General features: G+C 39.7%; 1 protein-coding gene across 11 annotated transcripts in view; it reads right to left on the bottom strand.

Moving 5' to 3' along the window:
- Positions 1-26,322, bottom strand: part of Stau2 (staufen double-stranded RNA binding protein 2) — a 240,264-nt gene that overhangs the window by 117,012 nt on the left and 96,930 nt on the right. For all 11 annotated transcript variants that reach the window (XM_060385825.1, XM_060385818.1, XM_060385822.1 and 8 more), the window contains 3 exons: positions 20,410-20,547; positions 15,282-15,413; positions 11,949-12,009 (listed from right to left, as the gene is read on the bottom strand). In XM_060385825.1, coding sequence (XP_060241808.1) covers positions 11,949-12,009; positions 15,282-15,413; positions 20,410-20,547 — 331 coding nt within the window. The remainder of the gene's footprint in view (positions 1-11,948; positions 12,010-15,281; positions 15,414-20,409; positions 20,548-26,322) is intronic.

Below are 26,322 nucleotides of genomic sequence, written 5' to 3'. Positions count from 1 at the left end.
GCACTCAGCATGCCTTTAAGAAAACACTGTCACAAACTATGAGTGAGGACGTCATATTGTTAGTAAGTCTATCACAGAAGCATAAATACTACATGATAGCACCACAGGAGTTGCCTAAATCAGATAAATTCACAGAAACACAACAGAGCAGTGCTTGCTAGGAGCTGTGGAGTGGGAAGGGGCTCCAGCTACACAGAGAAAAGCTTTTAAGAGTCTGCTGGACCATAGTGTGCTTGTAACAATAATGCAGTGTCCATTAAAAGATTATTAAAGTGGTAGATTCACATGTGTTTTACCACAATAAGAACACACAATATTTTAGGTGTATGCGCTAGACGGCAGCCAATGATCCGAGTTGGGCAACATATACTCTCTTTACTCCTGATTTGTTCATTTGTGAAATGAACTAGGCTAGAGAAACTTGAATGTATTTCAGCTCTAATAGCCTATGAATCATCTTAACACAAACCAGAAAGCTTGGAATAAAAAATAGACTTGAACAGCATTCCCCTAAAATTCCGCTGAGTGTTTCTGAAAGAGGACTATTACTGATTTTTTTTTAATCTTAGAAAAACCAAGGAATGCAGATATCTGTCCTACTGATGTAATAATAGTTAAAAAACACTTCATGTAGTTTCTCAGCCAGTTAGTATTTTTACACGATCCACCCAAATATAAATGAGCCATCTGAAACAATAGTTTGGACATTTTCCATGTTATAAAACATCCTAAGTGGTTTAAAAAGAGATTCTGGTACATGATATATAAAACATTCTTTCAAAACATGAATACCTAACGTCAGTGGAATTCCTTAAAAACTTTACTGGTTTTGCTCCGTTATCAGCATGTAGTATATCTAGAAATAAGTATGTCGTCTGGCAGATGAAAAGTCTTGACTTCAAGTACTCACTACTGTCTCTGGCTGAATTATAAAGTTGCCCAAGCCTCAGTTTCCTGTTTGTACGGTGAGAAGCTTCACATTTGTCAACCTTTCACGCTCGGACTTCTGGTGCTGTTCTCTTTGTGTGCATTCCACATTGCAAGAATGTTTTTCAGAGATATAGCATATAGTAAGAAATGATGGCTTATGCCTCTAAGACTAAGGCAGGAGGAATCCCATGAGTTTAAGGCCAGCCTGGGCTACAGAGTGAATTCCAGGAAGACCTTGAATCAAATAAACAAAAACAAAAAACCATCACCAACAAAAAACAAGCCCACCTTCCAGAGACTGCCACCCTGTGAATCAGAACACCTGATACACAGAAATGAATTGTTTCTAGGAGACACTAATAGCCCATCCACCACTCTGCCAACGCTAGCAATATCAAGCTGAGACTCACAGGTCCAGATCCTATCTAAATTCCTAAGACTTTATTTCAAACGTGTTTGGAGGAAGACGTTTTTACACATTATAAACCACGTACAGATCATCAGCACACCAGGGAAGGTGAAAGCACCTTGTGTTTCTTTCATTTGTTCACGTTCTGAGCACCAGCAACAGGGACCGTAAAATATAATTTTTAAGACTAAAGGATTGCATTTTACTTTCAAGTAACACATTCCATTTTTAAAAAGAGTTTTCCCACCATTTATTACTCAGGTTGGGAAGTCTGATGGTCTTATTTTCCAAAAGAAGAAATCAAGGTAAACACCATGAAACATACTATTTCAAGCTATAAAATTCACAAAAAAAAGTCAGAAGTTAGATAAGCACAGGGAGGCTTCAGGAAACAAGAAATTGGATACAGTTGGTGGGGGTATCTATTTGTAGTAATTACATTTATCAAAATTAGAAGTATATACAGATAATTTCATTTCACTGGAAACACTATCACTGTACGCATTATTGAGGCATAGTGCAGCATTTCCATGAATGTATACAGTGTGTAAGATGAGATCAGCGTGGCTGATATGCCACCTCAGATACGTCATTTGTGCTGCAAGCATTCAAAATCTCTCTCCAGCTACTTTGAAACCTATCAAGCTGTGATTTTACTGTGCTAGAGAACACCAGGAATTAGTCCAACACAGGCATGAATCACCCAGTCTATCCCTCCAACCTCCCCAGGCTCTGAAAACTACCATTCCACTATTTCTTTCAAATCAATTAAAAATCTTTTCTTGGTTTTTATTTCTAAGTTACACAAATTATTTTAAGATGGTATATTTAACCTTACAAATTGCAAAGTCTGTTCTACTGAATACTTTAAGACAGAAAAAAAAAATTAAGCCCCTATCCCCCTTTTGAGACAGGATTCTCTGTGTAGTGTTGCCTGTCCTGGAATTCTCTCTATAGACCAGGTTAGCTTTGAACTCAAGGGGGTCCTGTCTCCGGACCCCCAAGTGTTAGGATTAAGGTTGTGTACCATCTTCACCTGGCTAAACCAGAAATCTTAAATACAAAATCTCAAGTTAACACTGTCAATTCTCTGTTTTGCATATGTTAAGGATCAAGATAAAATTCAGTAAGGACAAGGGAAATGAGAGAAAACTAGAGAACTGTGGTCATATTACCAATTAAATCGCCTTTTAAACTTCCAAATGTAAGTGTGAGTGTGCTATACTTGCCTTTCTGTGCCTGTCTTACAGCACACAAAAAGTGCTCCCCAGTTCGCCCTACTTAGCTTCATGTGACAAAATGCCTCGTGTTAGCAATCCCATTAAGGGATATATGCTGGAAGGAAATCAGTGTGTTGAAGAGGTATTTCGCACATAAAGGTTCATTAGAGCACTGTTCACAATAGCCAAGTTATGGAATCAACCTAGGTGCTACCCACTGGAGCAGAAAACAAAATGAGGCTTTCTATATACAAACCATGCCATTTGCAAGCAAGGACAATGTGGCCTGCTCTACAAGCCCTGGAGGTCTGTTATGTTTTTGCTCTGGGTGTAAGCTGGGCATGGTGGAGCACACCTGTAATCCCGGCACTCAGAGAGGCTGAGGCAGGCAGATCTCTGTGAGTTCGAGGCCAGCCTTGTCTACAAAGCAAGTCCAAGACAGCCAGGGATACACAGAGAAACCCTGTATTGAAAAACAGAAAAGGACTTCCAATGTGTCATTGGGTAAGAGTGAAAATAGAAATCTTGCCTTCCTCTTACTGTATTAACTACTGTAGTTTCTCCCCATTCGGTATGATACAGGCCGTGGACGAACCAGCTAGCTCTTATTATGCTGAGATTCCCCTTCTTTACTTAATTTTTAAAAGTTTTTATCATAATGTTCATTTTTATTATATTTTCTGAAGATTATTACACATCTTTCAGTCATACTATTCAGATATTTATTGACTTGCATACATTGAACCATTCTTCCATCTTTGGCTGAATCCTACTTGATCAGGGCTTATCTTCTTTTTCATGTGCTCTTGAATTCATTCAACTAACATGTTGATAACTTCTGCATATATGTTTAACTGGGATGTTGGTCTATTGTTTTTGTTTGTTGTGTTCCTGAGTTTGTTACTAAGGTAACGCTAGACTCATGGAACCAGTTTGAAAGGCTATCTCCGCTGCGTCAGTATTCTGTGGAAGCCTGAGAAAAATTTGGTGCTGGTTTTCCTTTAAGTCTTTGGTAACATTCAGCAGTGAATTCATTTTGTTTGGGGGCTTTGGTTAAAAGCAGTTTGTTCTTTTCTTTTCGGTGTTGGTAGTGCTGGGGCCTGTAAGGCGAGGGAAGCACTCCGCCCCTGCACAACCCACCAGACTTCTTGGCAGAGTTGTGACCACTGATGTGTCTTTACTTATTATTGATCTATTCACATAGTGCAACTTGTGAGGTTCAATTTTGAAGGTTTTCTATCTAGAATTACCCATCTCTCTTCCAAGTTTTCTATTTTCTTGGTGCACAGCTGGCCATAATAGTCTCTCTAATGATCCTCTGCATTCCTGTGGTTTTATCACCTCTCATTAATTTTCTCTTGTTTCTTGCAGAGTCTAGCTAAAAGCCTATCGATATTATCTTTAAAAAAATTTAATTTCATTTGCCGTTTGCATTTTCTTTAAGTACTTCATTTCTTTCTGCTATGATCTTTCGTTTGTTGTTGTTTTGTTTCTTTTTGTTACTGTTGTTGTTTCTTAATATAAGCAATTATCACTAATAAGCCTCCTTAATACTCTGATTTTGTTAGTTGCGTTTTCACTATCATCTATTTCAACTGATATTTAAATGTTTTTTTTTTGATGTTTCCACTGAACAGTGGTTGTTCTAATTGTCATGCATTTACACAATTGCTAAACATGGATTTTGTTGATATCTAGCTTTATTTCACTGTGATCAGAAAAGATACATGTTAGTTGTTTTCATTTGATGAGACTTGTTTTATAGTCTGACACAGGGTTGATTCTGGATAAAGTTCCAAGGGCAGATGAGAAGAACGTGTGTCTACAGCTGCTGGGTAAAATGTTCTATAAATGGACATTATACCCATCTGGTCTATATCATATATTTTAACTCTGGTGTTTCTTTGTTGGCTTTTTTATCTGGATAATCTGTCCATTAATAAGAGTGGGGTCACCAACCACTGCTATGTTAAGGTACAGCTCTTCTTTTAGATATAATAACTTTTGCTTTAAAATTGGCTCACACCAGCTCTTGGATTGTATACATTTACAACTGTTACATCCTCTTGTTGACTGCAACTTTTATCACGATATTGTGAAGCTGTGTCTTTTTTTATTAATACATTTTATTAACTCTGTATCCCAGCTGTATCCCATTCCCTCATTTTCTACCAATCCCATCCTCCCTCCCTCATCTCCTCCCTGCCCCTTTCCAAGTCCACTGATTGGGGAGGACCTCCCCCCCTTTCATCTGACCCTGTTTTATCAGGTATCTTCAGGCTGCAAAGTCCTCCTCTGTGGCCTAGCAGGACTGCTTCTTCCTTGGGGGGTGGGGAGACCAAAGAGCCAGCCATTGAGTTCCTGTCAGAAATAGTCCCTGTTCCCCTTATTAGGAAAACCCACTTGGTTACTGAGCTACCACGGGCTACATCCAAGCAGAGGTTCTAGATTATATCCATACATGGTCCTTGGTGGAGTGTCAGTCTCAGAAAAGACCCCTGTGCCCAGATATATTTGGTCCTTGTGGAGCTCCTGTCCTCTCCATGTCCTACTAACTCCCCCTTCTTTCATATGATTCCCTGCACTCTGCCCAAGTTTTGGTTAGGAGTCTCAGTATCTGCTTTGATACACTACTTGGTAGAGTCTTTCAGAGGCCCTCTGCGGTAGGCTCCTGACCTGTTACTTGTTTTTTCCTACATCCAATGTCCATCCCATTTGTCTTTCTAAGTGAGGATTGATCATCTTACCCAGGGTCTTCTTTCTTGTTTATCTTCTTTAGGTGTATAAATTTCATTATGTTTATCATATCTTATAGGTCTATATAAGTGAGTATATAGCATGTGTGTCTTTCTCCTTCTGGGATACCTCACTCAGAATGATCTTTTCTAGATCCCACCATTTGCCTGCAAATTTCATGATTTCCTCATTTTTGATTGCTGAGTAGTATTCCATTGAGTAAAAATACCACAATTTCTGTATCCATTCCTCTGCTGATGGGCATCTGGGTTGTTTCCAGGTTCTGGCTATTACAAATAAAGCTGCTACAAACATGGTTGAGCAAATGTCCTTGTTGTGTACTTGAGCAAATTTTGGGTATATGCCTAGGAGTGGTCTTGAGGAAGCACTATTCCTAATTGTCTGAGAAAGTGCCAGATTGATTTCCAAAGTGGTTGTACCAGTTTACATTCCCACCAGCAGTGGAGGAGGGTTCCCAATTCTCCACAACCTCTCCAGCATGTGTTCCATTTGAGTTTTTGATAAAGCTGTGTCTTTTACAAAGTGTTAATTTGAAATCTACTATACTTGATATTAGCAGAGCTACTCACACTTAGATCTCACGCCCATGTGCTGGTCTATCCTGGCATTCTTTTCCTTTCAGATTGTCCCTTTACTGGTGAATTGGGTTCTTTATAGGCAGTAGTTTATTTTATTTATTTTGGTTTTCCAAGACAGGGTTTCTCTGTGTAGTCTTGGCCGTCCTGGACTCACTTTGTAGACCACACTGGCCTTGAACTCACAGTGATCCGACTGCCTCTGCCTCTGGAATTACAGGCATGCACCACCCACCGGCTCAGGCAACATATTTTTAGGTCTAGCTTTTGTTCTGCTTTTATGTTGTCCATTCAGCTAGTTTATTCCTCTTGAGGGGGTTGCTTTGTATATATTAAATACTATCACTGGTAGGGACAGACAGGCTCCTATAACTCTCTTAATTCTGCTGACTGCTATGTCCATCTTCTGCTGCTCAGGCTCATCTTTGAGGTTTGGTAATGAGGTAAAAAGCAGGGGCAAACTCACCCCACCCTGTGTTTCTTGAATTTTAAATTTTCCTTATTTAAAATCTGTGCATATCTGTTTTTGTCACTTGACACAAACACATTTGGGAATCGGGAATCTCCACTAAGAAACTGCCTCAGTAAGATTCACCTGAAGGCATGCCTGTGCAGTGCGCCCTTTCCTTAACTAGTAATTACTGTGGGTGGGCCCATCCCTGGAGCAGCGGTCCTGGGAATTCTAAGGAAGGTAGCTTTGTGAGAGCCTGGGCTTTCTTCTGTGGTTCCTTCCTCCGCTTCCACTTGAGTTCCTGCTCTGACTTCCCTCTACGATTGACTGTGATCAAAACATGTAAACCTTTGCAGTCAGGTTTGGTCCCTAATTATTGCTGTGATGGATCTGACAATGTTGTCTGCGGGGAAAATGTGAAAGTGTCTGGTACTATGGGCTGGAAAAGCTATTGCACGCTCAAAACTTACAGGCCGTTTCGTGGGAGCTTGGAAAATGAAAGTGTTGAGAGAAACGCAGAGATGGACGCCTGGCTTATAAAGTTTCAGAGGGTAGCAAAGACGTAACAGTCAGGGCCACTCACCTATGTATCTGATTTAAGAATCTGTGGTTTAGGGTTAGCTGGGGCTGAAAATATAAGTTGTGATTAACAGGAGACTAACATTACTGAGGCAAAATCTTTGTGAATTATTTCCCTATGGAGATCTAAGGACCAGCAGAGGACCAAGGGCGCATCTCAAGCTGGAAGCAGAACTTGGGAATGTGTAAGACCCTCCCCAGGTTGAACTGGGTTTGAAGGTTTGCGAGAGAGATGGAGAGCAGCTGAGGCCTGGCCTGTGAGAAGCCAGGAGAAGGCCTGAGTGGAGAAGTAGCCTCAGCTGCTGTGGAGACCCCAGCATGTTGGAGATACCAGGACTTTGGAAGGAACAGCAGCAGGTATCGAATAGAGCTAATTTGAGCCTGTGAGGCAAACTGAGTGTGTCCGAGTTGGAGAGGTGAAGCTACCCACGCCACCCGGAGCCCAGAAGATCATGAGTGAGTTTCAGACTTCGGAACTGGGCTTTTCGTGCTGTTACGGTTTGGTTTTCCTTTGATCTGATGATAACTGTGCCCTGCGCAGGTGGTTCTGGATTCCATAAGGAAACTAACTGAGCAGGCCTAGAAAAGCAAGCCAGTAAGCTTCTGTTCCCGCCTTGAGCTCCTCTCTTGGCTTTCTTCAATGATGGACTATAACCAGTAAGTTAAATAAACCCTTTCTTCCTCAAGTTCATTTTTTCAGTGTTTTATCTATCTATCTATCTATCTATCTATCTATCTATCTATCTATCTATCTATCTATCTATCTATGTGTGTGTGTGTATGTATATATATCAAACTATGGCATGGGGATAGGTGAGAAATTTGAAGGAAGGGAATGAGGGGATATTTGATCAAATTATTTTAATACCCCATGTATGAAATCAAACAATAAACTTAAAAATAGTACTAGAAGTCCTAGTCAGATTAGTCAGTAATGAAAATAGAAAGGAAGATATAAAGGGCTGGATTTCCAAATAGTAAACCTTTACATTAAAAACAAAAACAAAAATGTAAAAACTATGAAAAAGAAGAGAGAAAAGCAGAGGTACTAAATACAGGGCAGAGCACTGGGAAGCTGGCAGTCTATCCAACACGCAATCTCTGGGATGGTGTGGCCGACTGGCTTCAGAATATACACGGTTTAATGTGACATGCGTATGAAACAAGTGATAAAAACGTCGATAGTTCAGTTAAGTCACTGAAAGGCCAGTAAGAACTTGGCGCTATACCAAAGGACCATCCTGGGTCATCTCTAACAAGCTAAGAAAACCCACATACTTCACAGAAAACTTTTAAAAAGGTTAACAGAAAATGTGAAAACAAAAATGCCTCCAAATAATCTTTTAGCTGGGTGAATTTGAGCTTAGCCCAGTTTTGAATTAAGCCAGAGTTCACCTTTAAGAAACAATGAACCTGTTTTTAAGTAAAACCCTGTATTAATCAGAAACATGGAATGTGAGTACAAAACAGATATTATCAACTGAACTATATCTAAATATTTTACAAAGTTTTCCATGAGCCATCAGTAGATCTTTAAAATGCATGAGCTTTTTAAGGCTTTGTTAGTCATTCATCTGTAAAACCCAGCTTTTTATGTGTCTGCCAAGCATAAAATTGCCCTATGCTAAATTTAACACAAATTTCACATTACAGAGTAATGTGTTCTTGTTCTTCAACATAATTATGACAGCGATTCAAAAGGTAAAAACACACTTAGAACAGTCTACCTTCTGATAAAGTTTAGTAAATGAAGGAAGCGAACAGCATACAAAAATTAGGTCCATATTTTAAAGCTGCAGGCAATCAAGCCAAGAAAATAAATTGAGGAACCAGGCTATGTAATCACAATCACTTGTAAAATCATTTAAACTATTTCTTAGTTGTAACTGTTAGCAGTTTCTTATGACTGTAATCTTAAAAAAAAAACCTTCTACCACAAAAATCAAATGCACATGTACTTTAACATTTTTGTCTACTTATAGTTGGGTGCTAGTATGACAGGATAAATTTTCTTCTTTCCAATTCTGCACTCTCTATTAATTCTGGTACATTTGGTTCCCAGTTAATTTTGTATTGTTTTTCCAAATAATGGCTCAGTAGAAACTGAAGTAATGAGGAGTCTGAGAAATGGTGCAGAGAGCCACTTACTTAGTGTTTTGCACAGCAGCACTATTTGGATAGATGCTATTCAGTGCTGACGCTCACTGCACCGTCACAGAATTGAAATGCCCAGCTTTACATGGTGGCACGCATAACACCTCGCAAACACATTCCGTAGTAAGAGGCAGGCAGAGTTGCTTAAGGCCAGATGGTAGGTCAGTGAGACGGTCAGCACTGGCAGCCTCTGTCTTCTCATGACCTTCCAGAGATCCTGCTCGTACCTTTTCCTCAAGAATGCTGTCATGGCTGAAAGTCACTTGGAGCAAGAACTTAATTGGAAGTTAATCGAAACATTACCATAATAACTTAAATTAATTTTTAGGAACTGTTTTTTTTTTTTTTTTTTTTTTCCCACCTGGGTAATCAATTCCTGAGCAGAGACTAACTTCTTCCTTTTATGTTTAGGTAGCTATCACGTGGTTCTAGGCCAATCAGAGGTGAGAAGCAACCCTGTGCAGAGCTGTCTCAGTCACTCTAATAACCTAGTCATCAGTGTTAAAGAGTCTTTAGGGCAGCCTCCTTGCCTCGTACAACTGGAAGTAGGTGAAGAAACTAAAGACTAAAGAAATTAAAGACTCAATAGTTTAGCCTTAGGAAGGTTCCAAATACTTTCATCATTTCTAGTTTTATGTCTAAAGCAAAACTGATATGCATCCTTACACATTTCTGACCACTTAAAACTCACTGGCCTCCTTGTGGAAGCTCCTCCTGTACTTGCAAAGAACATACAGTAACCCCAGCAAATTAAAAATAACTAAATCAGGAGCTGAGGGGATGGCTCAGCGGCTAAGAGTGCATGCTGTTCTTGCAGACCAAGTTAGGTTCCCAGCAACCTCATCAGTCCGTCCCGGCCACCGTAGCTCTACTCTCACGGGGTCTGACGTCCTGTTCTGGCTCTCACAGGCACCCATACACGCATTTACTCACAGTGATGCACACATACACACAAATTAAAAGATAATCTTTAAAAATAAATAAACCCAACAAATACACAACTTTAAGGGCCAAAGTATCAACTTAGTGACTGCAGCTTGCAGGTCATCTTCAGTGTGCTCTCATGTTTACGGTGTCAGAGTAGTAACTGTACGTCTTCCATATTCATGTACGTTGTGATCGTATTCTTTAAAAACTAACCAGTGCCAAATGTAACTATTCAAGAATAAACTATATACATTTTTTTGGCTAGAATATACATGCAAAATATATATGATAATCGTATAAGAACATAATTTCCAGCCAATGTAAACAGCATTTATCCTCTTTGCAAAAGGAGAAAGGTATAGCAACCAGCATTCATTAGAAGCTTACTAATAGATACGACGTGCTGAACGCTTCACCTAAAACTATGATCAATTTAACGTTCCCTACGTTCCCTTACCAATAACTGCAAACACGTATGTTCAAACACCAAAAAAGGAGGCAGAAACTCTAGGAGCCCTTGAACTGAGCCCACTTCTCCCAGGCTACACGCTCAGTACATGGATCACTCCTGTGTACACAGTCCAAGGGTCCACCTGCGCATTGGCATAAGCTGTTCCGAGAAACGCAACTACTACTATCTCACTAAAATACTGTTTGAAGGAGATTATTTTTGATTGTCTAAGAATTCAATTCAATGCGCACGGTGTCCTAAGAATCATTTCTGATGTTGGGGTACTTACATCAAACAATGAACTGCCGGTATCAAAGAGGACAGACCCTTTGGTATGTCAGGGTGCACATTTAAGCTTTGCTAGTGCTCAAGTGAAAGAGGGCTGGAAAGGAGGCAAGACTGGGCAATTCTTGGATTCGCTGATTTACAGTGAAAAACAAAAAAAAAATGGATGCCTTTCGGGTGGGTTTGGTTTTTGAGATGTTGGTAATCTAGCCAGCATGGTGCATGCCAGGCAAGCTCTCTTCCCCTGGGCAGTATTCTCATCACGGGATACTGGATAAAAATGTCTAAGGGCTGGAACGATGGCTCAGTGGTTAAGAGCACTGGCTGCTCTTCAGAGGACCAGGCTTGATTCTCAACAACCACACGGGAGCTCACAACTGTCTGTAACTCCAGTTCCAGGATTCAATACCCTCGCCTCGCCTCTGTCAACACCAAGAATGTACATGGTATGCAGACATACAAGCAGGCAAAACTCATACACATGAAATGAAAATAAATATTTAAAATCTCCTTTTAAAAAAATCTGTACATACAATGAAAATTTATCTGAGTCATATATATTTGAAAGGAATTATATTGATTTTCAAGTGTCTATCAGGGAGAACAAAATTGTGAAATTTCATACTTAGAATTTTTAGTATTTTCTGAAGGCTATTAAGTTAACATTAAATTATAAGAACGGAACAAAATATGTGTTACAATGCAAATATTTATACTATAATTAGTATAAATATGGTATATAATTATATTTATGTATATATATATTACATTGACCATATGTAATAGTATAAATAGTATAAACAAGGTCTGGGCTATAGCTCAGTGACAGAATGCTTGCCTATCATGCACAAAGATCTGGGTTTAAAAAGAAAAATAGTTCATATTGTAACTATGTAAAAGTTGTTTTAAAACTGATTGAGATAACTAATTTTGACTTATTTTTTATTATTTATAAGAATGCTATTTAAATAAAAGTGACAAATTTTAAAATGTTATCACCACATAGATGAATGCTATTCAGACTGTAGTGGCTTAAGGATTCAAGTGTTTATGTCTTAATTTTCCAGCTACTCACCAGTTTCAGAAAAGCCAAAATTGTGCCTCCCTTATTCCTTCCATAATGCTTCGCACTGCCTCTGTGGCCTAGACAGAATCAGTCATGACCAGTGACGATGACCAATTGCACAGAACACAAAAAACAGGAACTTACTGTTATTTGTTGGTTCAGGAAACCCAGCCTTCGGACCACTCCAGTTTTTGTTTTCCCCTGTCTGAAAAGTTAAATCAATTGTTGAAATGTACAGAATCAGGCATGTTAAGACAGTGCTGTCTGGCACTGTAGCAACGGCAGTAATCCCCCACGGCTACTGAGTGTTTCGTCTCCCACTCTTGCCCCCGTGACGGTTACAGAAGTAGCCACTGTGGGCATACTGTCCCAGTTCTACACTCGGCCTCCTTCTGTTAGCTTTCTACTCTGATTGCTGCCGTTGTTAGTCACAAGTTTGTAGGTTTACGTGGCATCAAGAAAACCGCCATATGGAATATGTATTACATAGAAAATGGTCAGTAATTTTCACCCAAAAAAGTAAATATCTTCATCCTTTGTAAAATCAAAACAAGAAGAGAAATGTTACTGTGTCCATTCTGGAAAAATCTTTGCTAGCTTATCACCAAAATATAATTCTACCAAATAATTGCCAATGTCATTTTTAAAGAAATTTTTTATCTCTTTCATAATACATCTCAAAGTGACAAAGAGATAAATATTGGCAGAAGGAAAGTAAAACACAAAATGAAGAATAATGAAAAATGGGTTTACACCAAAACTAGCAGTTTCACATGACCAGGAAGCAGATCAGTCTTCCTGTCTCTTTTATCCCTGTGGGACACAATTTCCTGTCTTCTTCACATTTACTGCCCCCAAGAGATCACTACTGTAATCCTTGACTACAAAATTCTAATAAAGACATTCTTTACAAAACAGAAATTACTGTACAATAAAGTAGCCCAACAGCATTAACCACTAACAGTCTTAACATTTAAGACAAGATATTTTTGGTAATGGGCTGTTTTGTGTGAATACAGATTATCTCATTCGCCCTCACAAAATCTAAGGCGGTGCTACTACTACTGCATCCAGAGATGCAGACCAGAGCTGTCTGAGGTCACACACTCAATGGGCAGTTTTCCTAAGTCAGGAAACAGACAGTAACTGTACTTTAAGGGGGTTTCTGTCTTTTTCTTTTTTCTTAGTTTGTTTTATCTTATTTTAGTTGATGTACCAGGTATTGAACCCTTGAATCTAGGGCCTTAAGTACAAGCTGGGCAAGCATTCTAACCACTGTGTTACACCAATGGTCCGCTAATCGCTTTTTATAGAGAGAGGAATTAGAACCCAAGATAAAAGACTATACATGTGATGAATAAGTATAAGTTGTACGAATAATGTGATGAATAAGTATAAGAAGGGAAAGAAGCACCAGCATGAACAGTTTAGAACAGAAATGACCTGGGCTGGAGAACTGGCTCAACAGCTAGAGGCACCTGCGGCTCTCCCAGGAGACTCATCATCCATGGGTCAGAACGCGGACTGCACCGATCCACTGCGGCCCTCACCTGCCCTCCCTTCTACGTGACTGGACACAGTGGTCGCAGAAGTCAGTCTCCGGCTCGCTGTGCTGTGTTCTTTCCTCTGTGACCACCTACGTTTTATCTGTACGTGGATCTTGCCAAGGACACACACAAGATGTCCCTGGGGCCTTCCTCTCCTATGCCTAACACTGGTTTCTTTGTCTAGATGCTCCACTTCTGAACAACCCCACCTGCTTCCTGACTGCCCTCCCTACTTGCAGCCTCTCAGGTCAAATGCATTCTCCATACTTCTGAATTGCTTTCGATGAACATAACTAGATTAAGTTTAAGTCTTAAATGAACAATTCTTTAAGCCCTTTACTTTGCATTAAGACAGTGACCGACCAACCTCCCTCTCTGTAATGTGATCAGAAACCCTCACTCCCAACATTTAATGAGAGTAAAGACCAGGTTTCAGTCGACTTGTTATCTTCAGTTGTAACTGTCTGGTATTTAGTGGGTGTGAATGTGATGGTTAGTTTCATATGTCAAGTTGTGTGAGCCAGAGTCTGGGTATTTGGTAAAATATCAGCCGGGGTGTTTCTGAGGAAAGGGGATGAGAGGCTCTTTAAATTGGTGGACTTTCGGTAAAGCATGTGGAGGGAACACATGCAATCAGTTAACAATGTCAATAAAACAAAAGGTTGGTCTCCCTACGGAAGGGATTCTTCAGCAGACTGCGTATGGGTTGGAGTGGAACCGCTTCCTGAGTCTTCAGCCTGCTAGCCTCCCACAGACTTCGGACTACCCAAGCCTCCTCAATGACGAAGGCCGTTCGTTAGCACAAATCTGTGTGTATTTACAAATGCACAAGTGCATGCACAAAAAAAGTCCATGTGCACACATCCTGCTTGTTCTGTTTCTCTGGAGAACACTTGCTTAAACATCGATTTTAAGTCAACATAAATGTGCTAGGTTAAAACAACATATACGCAATCTATGATCTACCAAAATGCAAACATTTTATATTTTGTGTTACAAATACATTTTAAAAGAGAAACAGCATTGACTACCCTGGATATAAAAGAAAAGAAAGAACTGAAATACCTACCACATAGACACGTTAATTTTTAAGAATTGAAAAAAATCACAGCAGCCTTAAGCAAAGCAAGACTTCGGCAGGAGATGAAGTCTCGTTAGAGACATTAGAGAATGCATCCCTGCAGAAACTAAGGCTGCCTCACAACAGAGTCCTGTGAGAAAGGCCTGCTCCAAGGCAGATTACTCTTATAAGGTAATCATTATACCTGTTTTATTGCAAATTTTTATGTATACAGAATGATTAATAGAAGTAAGTTCTACATAATTGTAGATAACAAAATGGTAATAAAAAAATCAAATTAATTCAATTCTCTCCACTTTACCTGCCAAGCCCTCAATTCAGGCCTCTTTACAACAGAGGTTGGTGCTAATGATATCACTGCTGCAGAAGAAATGCAGGACATGAACATAGTCTTGGGAGAAAAAATAAACACTCACTTAGTTCACCTTTAAATTTAAAATAAACAGAAAAGTTGGTTTATAAAGAGTCTGTGTAATATAATTAATGCCCTAAAGGGCTAAGGCAAAAATTTTTATTTCTAGTGTTTCCAGCTGTATTCCAAAAATAAAGACTAATAGCTCCTGTGCTTAAAGGCACAAATACAGACAAAAGTGACTAGCAAAACAGTCAATACTATGTTGGTATAAACATCATGGAAATATTTTAGTATTTGCTAATCCTAAAATTATCATTACTTACTAACAACTTCAACTTCCCCTTAAGAAGATGGTATTTTGAACCAGCAATATCTAACAGAGAGTACTGTCGCATAGAAATTAAAATCCAAGTCAACTTTGCTAGCAGATCAGAAAACGTTAATCAGCCTCATGTTCAGACAGGAGGCTCACTGACATCAATGCTCCCTCTTACCTTGTCCAGCTGATCCTGAAGGCCGGTGGACGCTTTATAGCCAAGCTGTAACAGCATCGCTTCTGCAGCATTTTTTTTGGCTATCTTTTTATTAGGTCCTGTTCCAGTAGCAACTTCATTGCCTACCTTGACCTGGTGAGGTTAAAGAAAATATTGATAGTTTCATTAGCAAACAGGAAGTCCTTACATTATAAAGCAATGCAAAGCACCAAAAAAAAAAAAAAAAAAAAAAAAATGAAGGTTGGTCTGAAATAAAACAGAAAGATAAAATCTCACTCACGTAAATTTTTTATATACAAGTGAAAATATACCAATATGGGGAAACGGTCCTCAGACTGTGGGAGTTACCTCAGGCAGCCCTCTTCTAAGACTTTTACCTCCTTATACATGTTTGTAGTATTTCATTTTTAAAACCTCATTCATTTAAACAAATAAAAAAATAAAGTTTATATCAGCACAGGGTTTGTTTTAACTCCATTTAGTACTCTTAATTTCCAGTAATAACCTGAAAAAGTATAAAGTCATGTTGGTATTGTTTAAAAGAATGTCCAAAGTTTATATGAGTTTGTATGGAGGCTGGGAACACTGCTCAGTGGTAGAGTGTTAGCCTAACATATACAAGGCCCTAGGATCGATATTCAGTATGGAAAATATTATATTAAGTAGTTCCTAAAGAGAATTAATATATAAGGCTGAGCATAATACTTTGGTGAAGAGAAAGGCTTCCAAGTGAGTCTAGGACTTAGGAAACCCGACTCTCTGGCTCCCCTCTGCAGAAGATGCTGCACATGACTTAACAACTCCCTGAGCTTCAAACTCCTCATCAATACAGTAGGAATAACAACTGTGTCTTGGTGTCGCTTGGGAAATTAAGGAAAACCTGTGTCAACTATAGTGCTTAACCAATCGTAACTACTTAGTGGACAGTAAACTTCCCATAACCTTTTGTAAGGAATTTAAACATAATCAGTACACACAATACTTATACATGCAATCATTTAAATATATGTGAGCCATCTTATATACACGCATTTTCTGAGTTGTTTTAGAGAGGTATGTTCTAAGAGAAATAAAATTATAAAAATTAAGGTAAAAAGTAGAACAAGAAGAAGAAATCTACAAAATATGACATTAAAATATTGCTGTTCTTGCAGAGGACTCAGATTAATTCTCCAACACCACGGTGACAGCTCACAGCTGTAACTATAGTTCCCAGGGATGTGGTGCCCTCTTTTGGCCTCTGCAAGCATGTACATAGTGAACATACATGCAAGCAAAACACATTATATATACAAAATACAAAAAAAAGGAAATACTAATAAACAGAACAATGTGGCATGTCTATAGGTTACAGGTAATACTGATATAAAGATTTGTGTCAACTGATCTATAAATTCACCAAATTCCTATCAAAATCTCATGTGTATTTTACACTATTTGACAAGCTGACTAGAAAAGTTTATGAGTAGGGCAAAGTGCTAAGAACAGGCATGATTCTGAGGAAGAAGAGTAAGGCACAGTATTTCTTTACTTATCTGAACTTTCATATAGCTACCATAATAAAAGGACAGGTAAAATTGCATGTATTGAACTACTTTTGCTTTAAAAAGATAACAATGAAGAAAGGTTGGGGCTCCGTGTTAGCTAAGCACAGCTACACAGGTGAGGATTTGCTTCTGGATCCCAAAGAACCTACACAGGGTGTGTATGCAGGGTGTGGTGACTCTCTGAGAACTCGGGCCGTGAAAGCAGAAGGACAAGAAGGTGTTTCCAGAGCAAGCTGGGTAGCAAATAGCCATCGTGGCAAATTCGGGGTTTGACTGGAAGACCCTGACTTACTGAATAAGGCAGAACCCTAATGGCGTTTGTTGTTCCTGTTCTAGGACACAGATTCCTGTCTGGAATCTACAGTTGAATATATCTAACTATTTAGTATTTTCACTTTTATTTGAGCTACTATTTCCATTACTACTTTTAATCTTTAGTAAATCAATCACTTTTAAGAAACAGGATCTACAACACAGAGGCAACAAAATAAAAATTTAAACATAAATCCGCAATGATATAGTGAAGGAATGTACTCCCATGTTTTAGTAGATAGCCTAAATAACAGCTGTTGTAGTATATGAAACTACAAGCACATGCATTGCAGAACTGCTGTAAAACTATCACAGATCTATAAAATGTTCTCAAACATGTCACTGCTCTTCTTCCAAGGGAGAAAGTCCACCTGATCTGGCCTTCCCTGGACCATGCTGAGGAGCACTGACTGCACAGACACTCATGGCAGGCTCTTGCAGAAGCATGAACCCACGGTCCCTGCCCTATCGGTGTTGGCCTGACCCTGACCTCAAAACAAGCCTAAGGAAAATGCGCTCCCATCCTCAGCTAAGCCTTTCCAATACCTGCTATTTTTGCAGGGGTTGGCTTGTTTCCCAGATTCACCAGCCCTTATACTGTCCTGGAACGATTGTTGGTGAAAAGATTAGACCAGCTGCGTCAAAAGCCTCCTCCACTTCTTTAAGGGGGTCAAAAGGCTCACCAAAGTAAACAGAAGCCAAAGATCACTGAGAAAGAGCTGCTGAAAAACTTTCATCTGCTTTCACATGCCACACACACACCTCGCCGGATCACCTTCCAGTTTCTTACCACTATATCCTCACATCTCATTACCTCCTCAGGCACGATGCCCTGGAGACCCAGGCTCCTGCCCTTGGACTTGGCTGCAACGTTGTTCCTATCCTGGCACCAACTGTTCATCTGTGTCTGCTAGATTTCCTTGACCTATTCTAATCCTTTCTAAAGACTTCTTTCCTTCCTACAGGTGTTTCCCAGATTCATTTTCCCTCTACACCTCATACAACTTGTCTTTTCCAAGTGTTAATTCCATTGTCTTTTGAGTTGTAACCTAGTGCTGAAAGGCGACACCACTGAATGATCCTCATTCCTTGCTAACAAACACAAAGTCCATTCAAAGAATCACTGGAGTATAAAAGTCAAATACATACACGGGTCATCCTTCTACAGCGCTCACAGACAGGAAAACATTACAAATAAGATCTTTACATGAAAATATTAATGTCTGAGCAAAGCAGCTCTCTACTATGCTGTGGATGGTCGTATAGTCAGATTTTTTGTTTGTAACAAACCATTTACATGAGCTGAACCCTCAACAATAACTAAGAAATTAAAAAACGGTCTGAAATAGCATCGAAAAATTCATTGTCTTTCACTGAAAATTCAGTCTTTCACTGAAATTGATGAAATCTGCTTCATATATTTTTTCCAATATTTGTTATATTTTTGAATAATAGTCCATTATCAGAAGTATCTTTTGCATTTACATCTCCCAAGTTTTAGGCTGTACTGTCTTTTTTTAAATATTTTTAAATTTTAATTTTTATTAATTATACTTTATTCACTTTGTATCCCCCTGTAGTTCCCTCCCTCTCCCTTCTCCACGCATGCCCCTCCCCATGTCCACTGATAGGGGAGGTCTTCCTCTCCTTCCTTCTGGTGCTAGTCTTTCAGGTCTCATCAGGAGTGGCTGCATTGTCTTCCTCTGTGGCCTGGTAAGGCTGCTCCCCCTTCAGGAGAAGGTGATCAAAGAGCAGGCCAATCAGTTCATGTCAGAGACAGTCCCTGTTCCCATTACTATGGAACCCACTTGGACACTGAACTGCCATGGGCTACATCTGTGCAGGGGTTCTAGGTTACATCTATGAATGGTCCTTGGTTGGAGTATCAGTCTCAGAAAAAAACCCTGTGCCCAGATTTTTTGGTTCTGTTGCTCTCCTTATAGAGCTCCTGTCCTCTCCAGGTCTTACTGTTTCCCACTTCTTTCATAAGATTCCCTGCACTCTGCACAAAGGTTGCCCATAAGTCTCAGCATCAACTTTGATACCCTGCAAGGTAGAGCCTTTTAGTGGCCCTCTGTGGCAGGCTCCTGTCCTGTTCCCTGTTTACTCATACTTCTGATGTCCATCCTCTTTGCCTTTCTGTATGGGGATTGAGCATTTTAGCCAGAGTCCTCCTTCTTGATTAGTTTCTTTAGGTGTACAGATTTTAGCAGGTTTATCCTATATTATATGTCTAATATCCACTTATGAGTAAGTATATACCCTGTGTGTCTTTCTGCTTCTGGGATACCTCACTCGGGATGATCTTTTCCAGTTCTCACCATTTACCTGCAAATTTCCTTGTTTTTTATTGCTGAGTAGTATTCCATTATGTAGATGTACCACAATTTCTGTATCCATTCCTCAGTCTATATTTTGTGTCTCTGTATATGTATGTGTCTACAAGTGTAGGTACCCAAAGAGACAAGTGGTATCTGACCCCCTCCCTCCAGAGTTGGAGTTACAGGCAAATATGAACAGCCTGTTGCAATGTTATGAACTACTTGGTGAAGTATTAAGAACTAAACTTAAGTCCTCTGCAAGAAAAGTATACTCTCTTAATCACTTAAGTTATTTCACCAGCCCTGGATATGTTCCTTAATAAAAAATTAGAACCAAGGTTGCCCCAAGACTAATTATTGAACTGACAAACATAGATGGGTCCAGCCAGGCTGCAAAGAACAAGCCAAGGTGGGTACTTCATCTCACTCCTAGCTCATACAGAGCAACCAGTCTTCAAGTTTCTTGGCTGCAGAACAGAATGAGGTCATTCCCTCAGTCCCCACCAGGGTCAGTTGGCCATGCCAGACACTCTGATTTTCCAGAGAGCCCATAACCTTATGCCCTTGGCCCATTTCCATCCCTATATCCATCCTTCTTATTTTGTGTCTAATTCCCTTTGTCTCTGATCATAATAGTTAATTACCCTGGCTGTAAAATGCAACATGAAAAGTTAAGAGACAGACATTAAATGATAAACTCTGGGGTAAATAACCCATGTGAACTCACAGGCCCTTTCAAATCTTATGTTGTCTATCTAACTCGTCCTTGACACCAGCATGTTTCCAGCGAGTAGATAGGTGAGTCTAAAAGGAATGAATACTTTACAGTGTAAACAGTTACACTACTTTCCAAGTTCCTGCCCGTTTTCACTCCATCACTTTATTACCCTGGGAATTCCTCGGTCTTTTCACTGATTTCAGAAAACTTACTATGAAGGTTAAGAATACCTGCATCACAAACTCTCGACGCCGAGGCATTCCTCGTTCTGAAAGTAAAACATAATCAGGCTCCTTTTCCTTTCTGGCCTGTTGGATCTGAGCCAGGCGGCTGATAGGGTTCATTCCTTGACCATACTCGGGTCCAGCCTAAAAAATAAGAACAATCTCAGAATCTTGATTGCAAAACTTATTAGATGCTGGAAAAAAGCAGTGGTTCTCTGCTGCATCCCCAGCCCACCAAAAAAGATAAATCAGAGTCATTAGAAAGATTGATAAGAGAAATTTGTAAAATGGACCAGATATTTAGGCTTCATTGGATTGGGGTTCAGAGACAGTAGAGATAACGTGGATAGCTTATGCTTTAAGAACTGGGTGATCCCTTCAGTGTGGGAGGGTTGCTCCACAACCTCTGTTCACAAACAACAACAGAAAAAAAGAACAGGCCGGGTAAGACATGAACTGTGAGCAGATACTTGCAACATATTTTAAAAAGATGGATCCAGTCTCCAAAACATACTTTTAGAAACTCCTAAAAAATACTAAGAAAAAGAAGATAGATAAAAAGTGATGGATAGATGTACCACAAGAAAGTGAAAAAAAGACGAATCAGCTTCATTAGAACTTGGCATGCAAGTATTTTCTCTTAAATCTGGGGCTTGTCTCCTCATTCTCTTGATAGTGTCATTTTTGGAGAACTTTTTAATAAAGTCTAACTTACTGTTAAAAAAAAAAAAGAACTTGGCAAATGCATAGTAAAACCATGCTGATGTATGATTATACACCCACCAGCTTGGGAAATTTGAGAAGTCCAACAGCCCCAACAGGTAAGAAGGTGTGCTGGGTAGTTTTATGTCAACTGACACAAGTCAAAGTCATCTGAGAGGAGGGAACCTCAATAAAGAAAATGCCTCCATAAAATCTGGCTGTAGGCAAGCCTGTAGGGCATTTTCTTCATTAGTGATTGATGTGGGAGGCCCAGCCCATTGTGGTGATGCCATCCAATGGGCTGGTGGTCCTAGGTTCTGTAAGAAAGCAGGCTGAGCAAGCCATGATGAGCAAGCCAGTAAGCAGCACCCCTCCATGGCTCTGTATCAACTCCTGACGCCAGGCTCCTGACCTGCTTGAGTTCCTGTCCTGACTTCGTTTGATGATGAACTGTGATGTGGAAGTGTGAGCCAAATAAACCCTTTCTTCCCCAAGCTACTTTTGATCATAGTGTTTCATCACAGCAATAGAAACCCCAACTAAGACAGAAGGGGAATAACAGAAGCTTGTTTGAGACAGGAGGAGGGCTTAAGCGGGTAGCTCACTATGTTGCCCAGGCTGGCCTTGAACTCCTGAACTGAAAACAGGCCAAACTATAAAGCACATTTCACTGAACCAGCAAGAAGCACAGCAGAAGGAATGGAGATAACTAGAGAAATATTTAGGTGAGATATCAAGAGGATTTGATGACTTTCATGATAAAAAGGAATCTCAGCATTAGATAGCTGGTCCTGCCAGGCACTAGATGAAGAGCGCTAGGAAAGATTTACCGTAGAACATGACAAACTTTGGATCCTGAATTGGAGGTGCCTGTGAATTATTAAGCAGTAATGTGGAACACATGAGGCAGAATACAGACGCACACTTGGGAACCATTTGTCTTTTCTCTGAAGACTAAACTGAACCACTAGGTGTAAAGGACAAACTGGGAAAAAAGTAAAAGACCGCAAACCTTGGAGCTAGTGAGATGGCTCAGTGGTACTGCACTTACTAAACAAGCCAGATGCCCTGAGTTGAATCACCAAAACACATGGGCCAGAGGCGGGGGCGGGGGGGGTGGGGAATGACACCAAATCCTTCAAGTTCTCCTCTGACCTCCACATATATGCCATGGTGTACACACACAAATACAAAATACGTTTTTCAAAAAGACTGTAAACCTCACAGCTGCAATAAGGTTAGGCTGGACATGAGAGAGCAATGGAGATGGTTAGGCCTTGCTAAAGTACTACCATGAAGAAAACTACAGTGCAAATTAATTATGAAGGGTCACTTGCAAAGGACAAGTGACCAGATTGGAGAAATGGTAAGTGTGGAGGGAGTTAAATACAAAAGAAAGAGGGAAGGGTAAAATAACAGAATTCTTAAAAAGTCATAAGGAATCATACCATTAAATCTGTATAAATATACATATGAAATGAAATTTTCACATGTGGGCTGACGATGTTCCTTCCTAACAAAACCCGCACTATCAGCCACGAGGGGTCCTTTTTTGACTTGTTAGTTAGGGTTCTCGAAGAGACTCCCAAAATGTTACAGACTCTTGCTCTTGCCCTTGGCTGCCAACCAGAGGTGGACAGGAAGTCTCTTGCTGAAGACCCCACCTTGCTTTGCAGACACAGGGGTTAGGGGCCCCTGAACTGGAACTGAGCTGAATGCCTCCTCCCTAAGGACTAGTTCCCATGGTACCAGAGGGACCAACCACGCAGACTTCCAAAGGAGGGTGTCAACAAGCAGTCCTACCCAGCTTTAAAACCTATGAGAGACATCAAATACCAGAACAGCACGGTAACCCGAAGGGTACGTTGGTAGCTTGGAGGTAACCAACAGCTCTGTAGCTGGACTCAACGCCTGCTCAACAAGAGGGAAATCATGCCTGTTACTGGACAGCCAACCAGCTACCCACGGTTAGGGGATCATGGATCTTGCAGGACAAACTATAACCATAGCTTTAATAAATCAGCATAATCTCTGACTGCATTCTAAATATTTGTCCTTATACTCACAGATAAATAAAGGGTGGTTCTCACCCTTCATCCAGGAAACATCTCTTTGCAACAGATGTAGACCATTACAGAAAACCACAACCAAACAAAATGCAGAGTTGTGGAGCCCAGCCCCGCCTAAACATGAGCTGAACAAGGACAACAATAGACAGGCCAAAGTGGGTGGGAGAAAGACCACAAGGCCTCAAGCCTACACAAAGAACTACCGGCAACTAGGGAATGCTGAGAGTGGGGGACACAGTCCTACCCAGAGAAGAGCACACTGACTGGATATCCAATACCAAGTGGCCAGTCCTGAAACCATATACATGAAGGTAATATTATATAGACTGAGTGAGTTATACTAAGGAATATATATGTACACATACATGTATACATGGACACATGCATGCACGTGACAACAATTAATGAAAAAAAGAGACCGTGACCTTGAAAGAGAGCAAGAAAAAAGGGAGGGTATAGAGGGACAAAAGGAAAGACAGAAATGGTATATTATAAACTCAAAATAAAAGAAAAATTTTGAAAAAAAGGTCACTATGAAAAAGAGATGATGAAAATGCCAAGTGCAGACTATACCTAAAAAGCCTGAGTGGGATTCTGATAAAAAGATCAATAAGAAGCTATGGATAAACCCAGCACTTAGAAGTTGCCACTATACACGTGAAGATGCTCAAATAAATCTGTATTGTCAATGGAGCTGTCTGTAATCGTTATTTCTGTTGAATCTCTTTTAAGAACGTCTCTATGTTCCAAAGAACTAGAAATCTGAGAACACTATTAGTGGCTTGATTTCATTCCTTGATTGAAATTAACAACAATGGCCTTGCCAGTTAAGTTTTTCTTGATGTCAAGTCTCAGATTATCCTAAAAGCCAGTAAGGACGGTCTTATAAAGAGCTGTGTCCAGACAAGTTTACCTACAACACCGGAGAGAGCCTCCTTTGAAATCTCACTTTATAGAAGACTACTATATTAAAGAAGAGATACAGCCCAAAGCCATCTCTTAAGAGGCCTACTCCATAAGTCATCTTCAACAGGAGCTCACAGGTAACCACTTTCCAGTGAGTACTACAGGCAGAAATAACTGGATCTGAAACCCAACTGTGGGGTGGAAACGTGTGTTCCTTGAATACAAGTGGCCTTTCCTGTATGACAAACAGAACAACTCAACACAGAAACGCTAGGGGTAATGAGACAAAGTGATGGGTTTTATTATTTTAAGTAAAATGAAGGCAGCTCATCACCGACATCATCTTTACTTCCATTGAGCATAAGGAATCATACATGCCCAGATGAGTAAGATGTATAAACACATGAGGAAAATAATAAAAACTCAAGATAATATATATTCTAAACAACTCTACTTATTGACCTACAATATAATTATATTTAAAACCATCTAGAGTCCAGCTCATTATATGAACGTTTTTTTCTCAAAATAGCCTACATTTCAGAAAATCTCCAAGTTTTATTTTACATAAGATAGACATAGCAAAAGTAATTCCAAGTGTGACATATGCAAGAAAAAATGCAGGGGTAGTTACCCAGCTCAGGAGTAGGAGAGGCTCGAAGAAGGCTTTTCTGAAGAAGTCAAGTTTAAATAGAGATGTGAATGAAGGATAGAACATTCCAGAATAACATACTTAAATACTTAAAGCTTCCCCTATCCCTAGGTCTAGAAGATAATATTTTAACAACTGTTTTTCAGTGGCTATAGCTAACATAGGAATTAGATTTATATACTATTTTAGAGCTGTACATATCTTTATCTAGTTAACAACTTAATATTCTGTCTATTAAGATTAAGTTTAAGATTATTAGTAGTTATTGTAATCAATCTTATGTGACCATTTTGACATAAAGCACTGCTCTTCTACCACAGAAAAGCTAGTGACATTATTTATTAGAGGATTTTTGATGGATCATGGGTACATTCATGTCCTAGACAGTACAAGGTAATACAACATCTTAATTTTGAATAATTAACACATGGACAATTTTAAAATATTTTGTAGTTACTCATACATTCTGTGCATGCTTCAGTAAAGACTTAATCTGATAAAGCATGTACAAGTATTATCCACACTTGGCTAGAAACACTATGCACCTTGCTTAGGCTTGGAAAACACACAAAACTGACTACACCCATATCAGCTCTCTAGCCAGGTGCTTACAGCACATGAGAACCACTCTTCTTTAGAAGCACTGAATGAAGCACATGATCAGAGGAGCCATGTCCTTTTATTCCTACCATCTATGTCTACGTTACATACAACATGGAATGCTATTTCAGGGAATGAACAATTTACATTTTATTCTAAGTAAAACAAAGTCAGTTTTCATTAAAAAGAACAAGTAGTTATTCCTTTCTGTATACATGTGTGTATTTTCAAGTGAAGCAGAGGTGCAACGGAGAAAAATCTGTAAAAATATACAAAAGTTTACCGCTGCACAATTTAAACAACAGAAACTCATCAGTGATTATTAGCTCTTTTGTGCAGTCCTCGATTCATAGGAGCCATGTGCCTGTGTGTGACAAATGAGCTGAGTCAGGAACTAAAATGCTAGCAATTTGAGGTATTCTCTGGTTTACAAAACTCCAGTTCTATTCGTGTTGTCTACGCTGAGCATCTCACACTGTATGAAATTCTAAGTCATCCACTCCCAACTTGGCCTTTTTAAAAAAACCTTTTTAACATAAATAAAATGTGACACAATAAAAGAAATGGTTACAACACCTTGAAAAGCTGTATGTTCTGCATTCTTTCTTGGCAAGATTGAGAAAATGAATGGAAACAAGATAAGTAAAAATACATTGATCTCAGAGGTCTGTCCTGAAGATTACGCCTGACAGAGCACACACAGCATGGGACAAAGTCAGGCACACAGGGTGCTTTCCAATCTGCACTCGATGCTGTCGACATCCGCTAGTATTACAGTGGGACTATCACCCAGTGTCCTGTCAAAGTCCACGGTTCCCTAAGAAGTTCTGGTGCAGCATTGCCGCTGCTACTGTGAAACACTGGACCAGAGCCGATCAGGCCAAGGAAAAATGAGCAAATTTACCTGAGGATGCTCTGTAGAGCCTGATTTCGAAAATAAGGAAGAGGGACCGGGAGATAGCTCAGAGGGTAAAATGCTTGTTGCCCATG

This window comes from Meriones unguiculatus, chromosome 6 (assembly GCF_030254825.1).
Source record: "Meriones unguiculatus strain TT.TT164.6M chromosome 6, Bangor_MerUng_6.1, whole genome shotgun sequence".
NCBI classification, from domain to species: Eukaryota; Metazoa; Chordata; class Mammalia; order Rodentia; family Muridae; genus Meriones; species Meriones unguiculatus.
The sequence above is the reverse complement of the archived record's forward strand: the minus strand, read 5'-3'. Positions and strand labels throughout refer to the sequence as shown.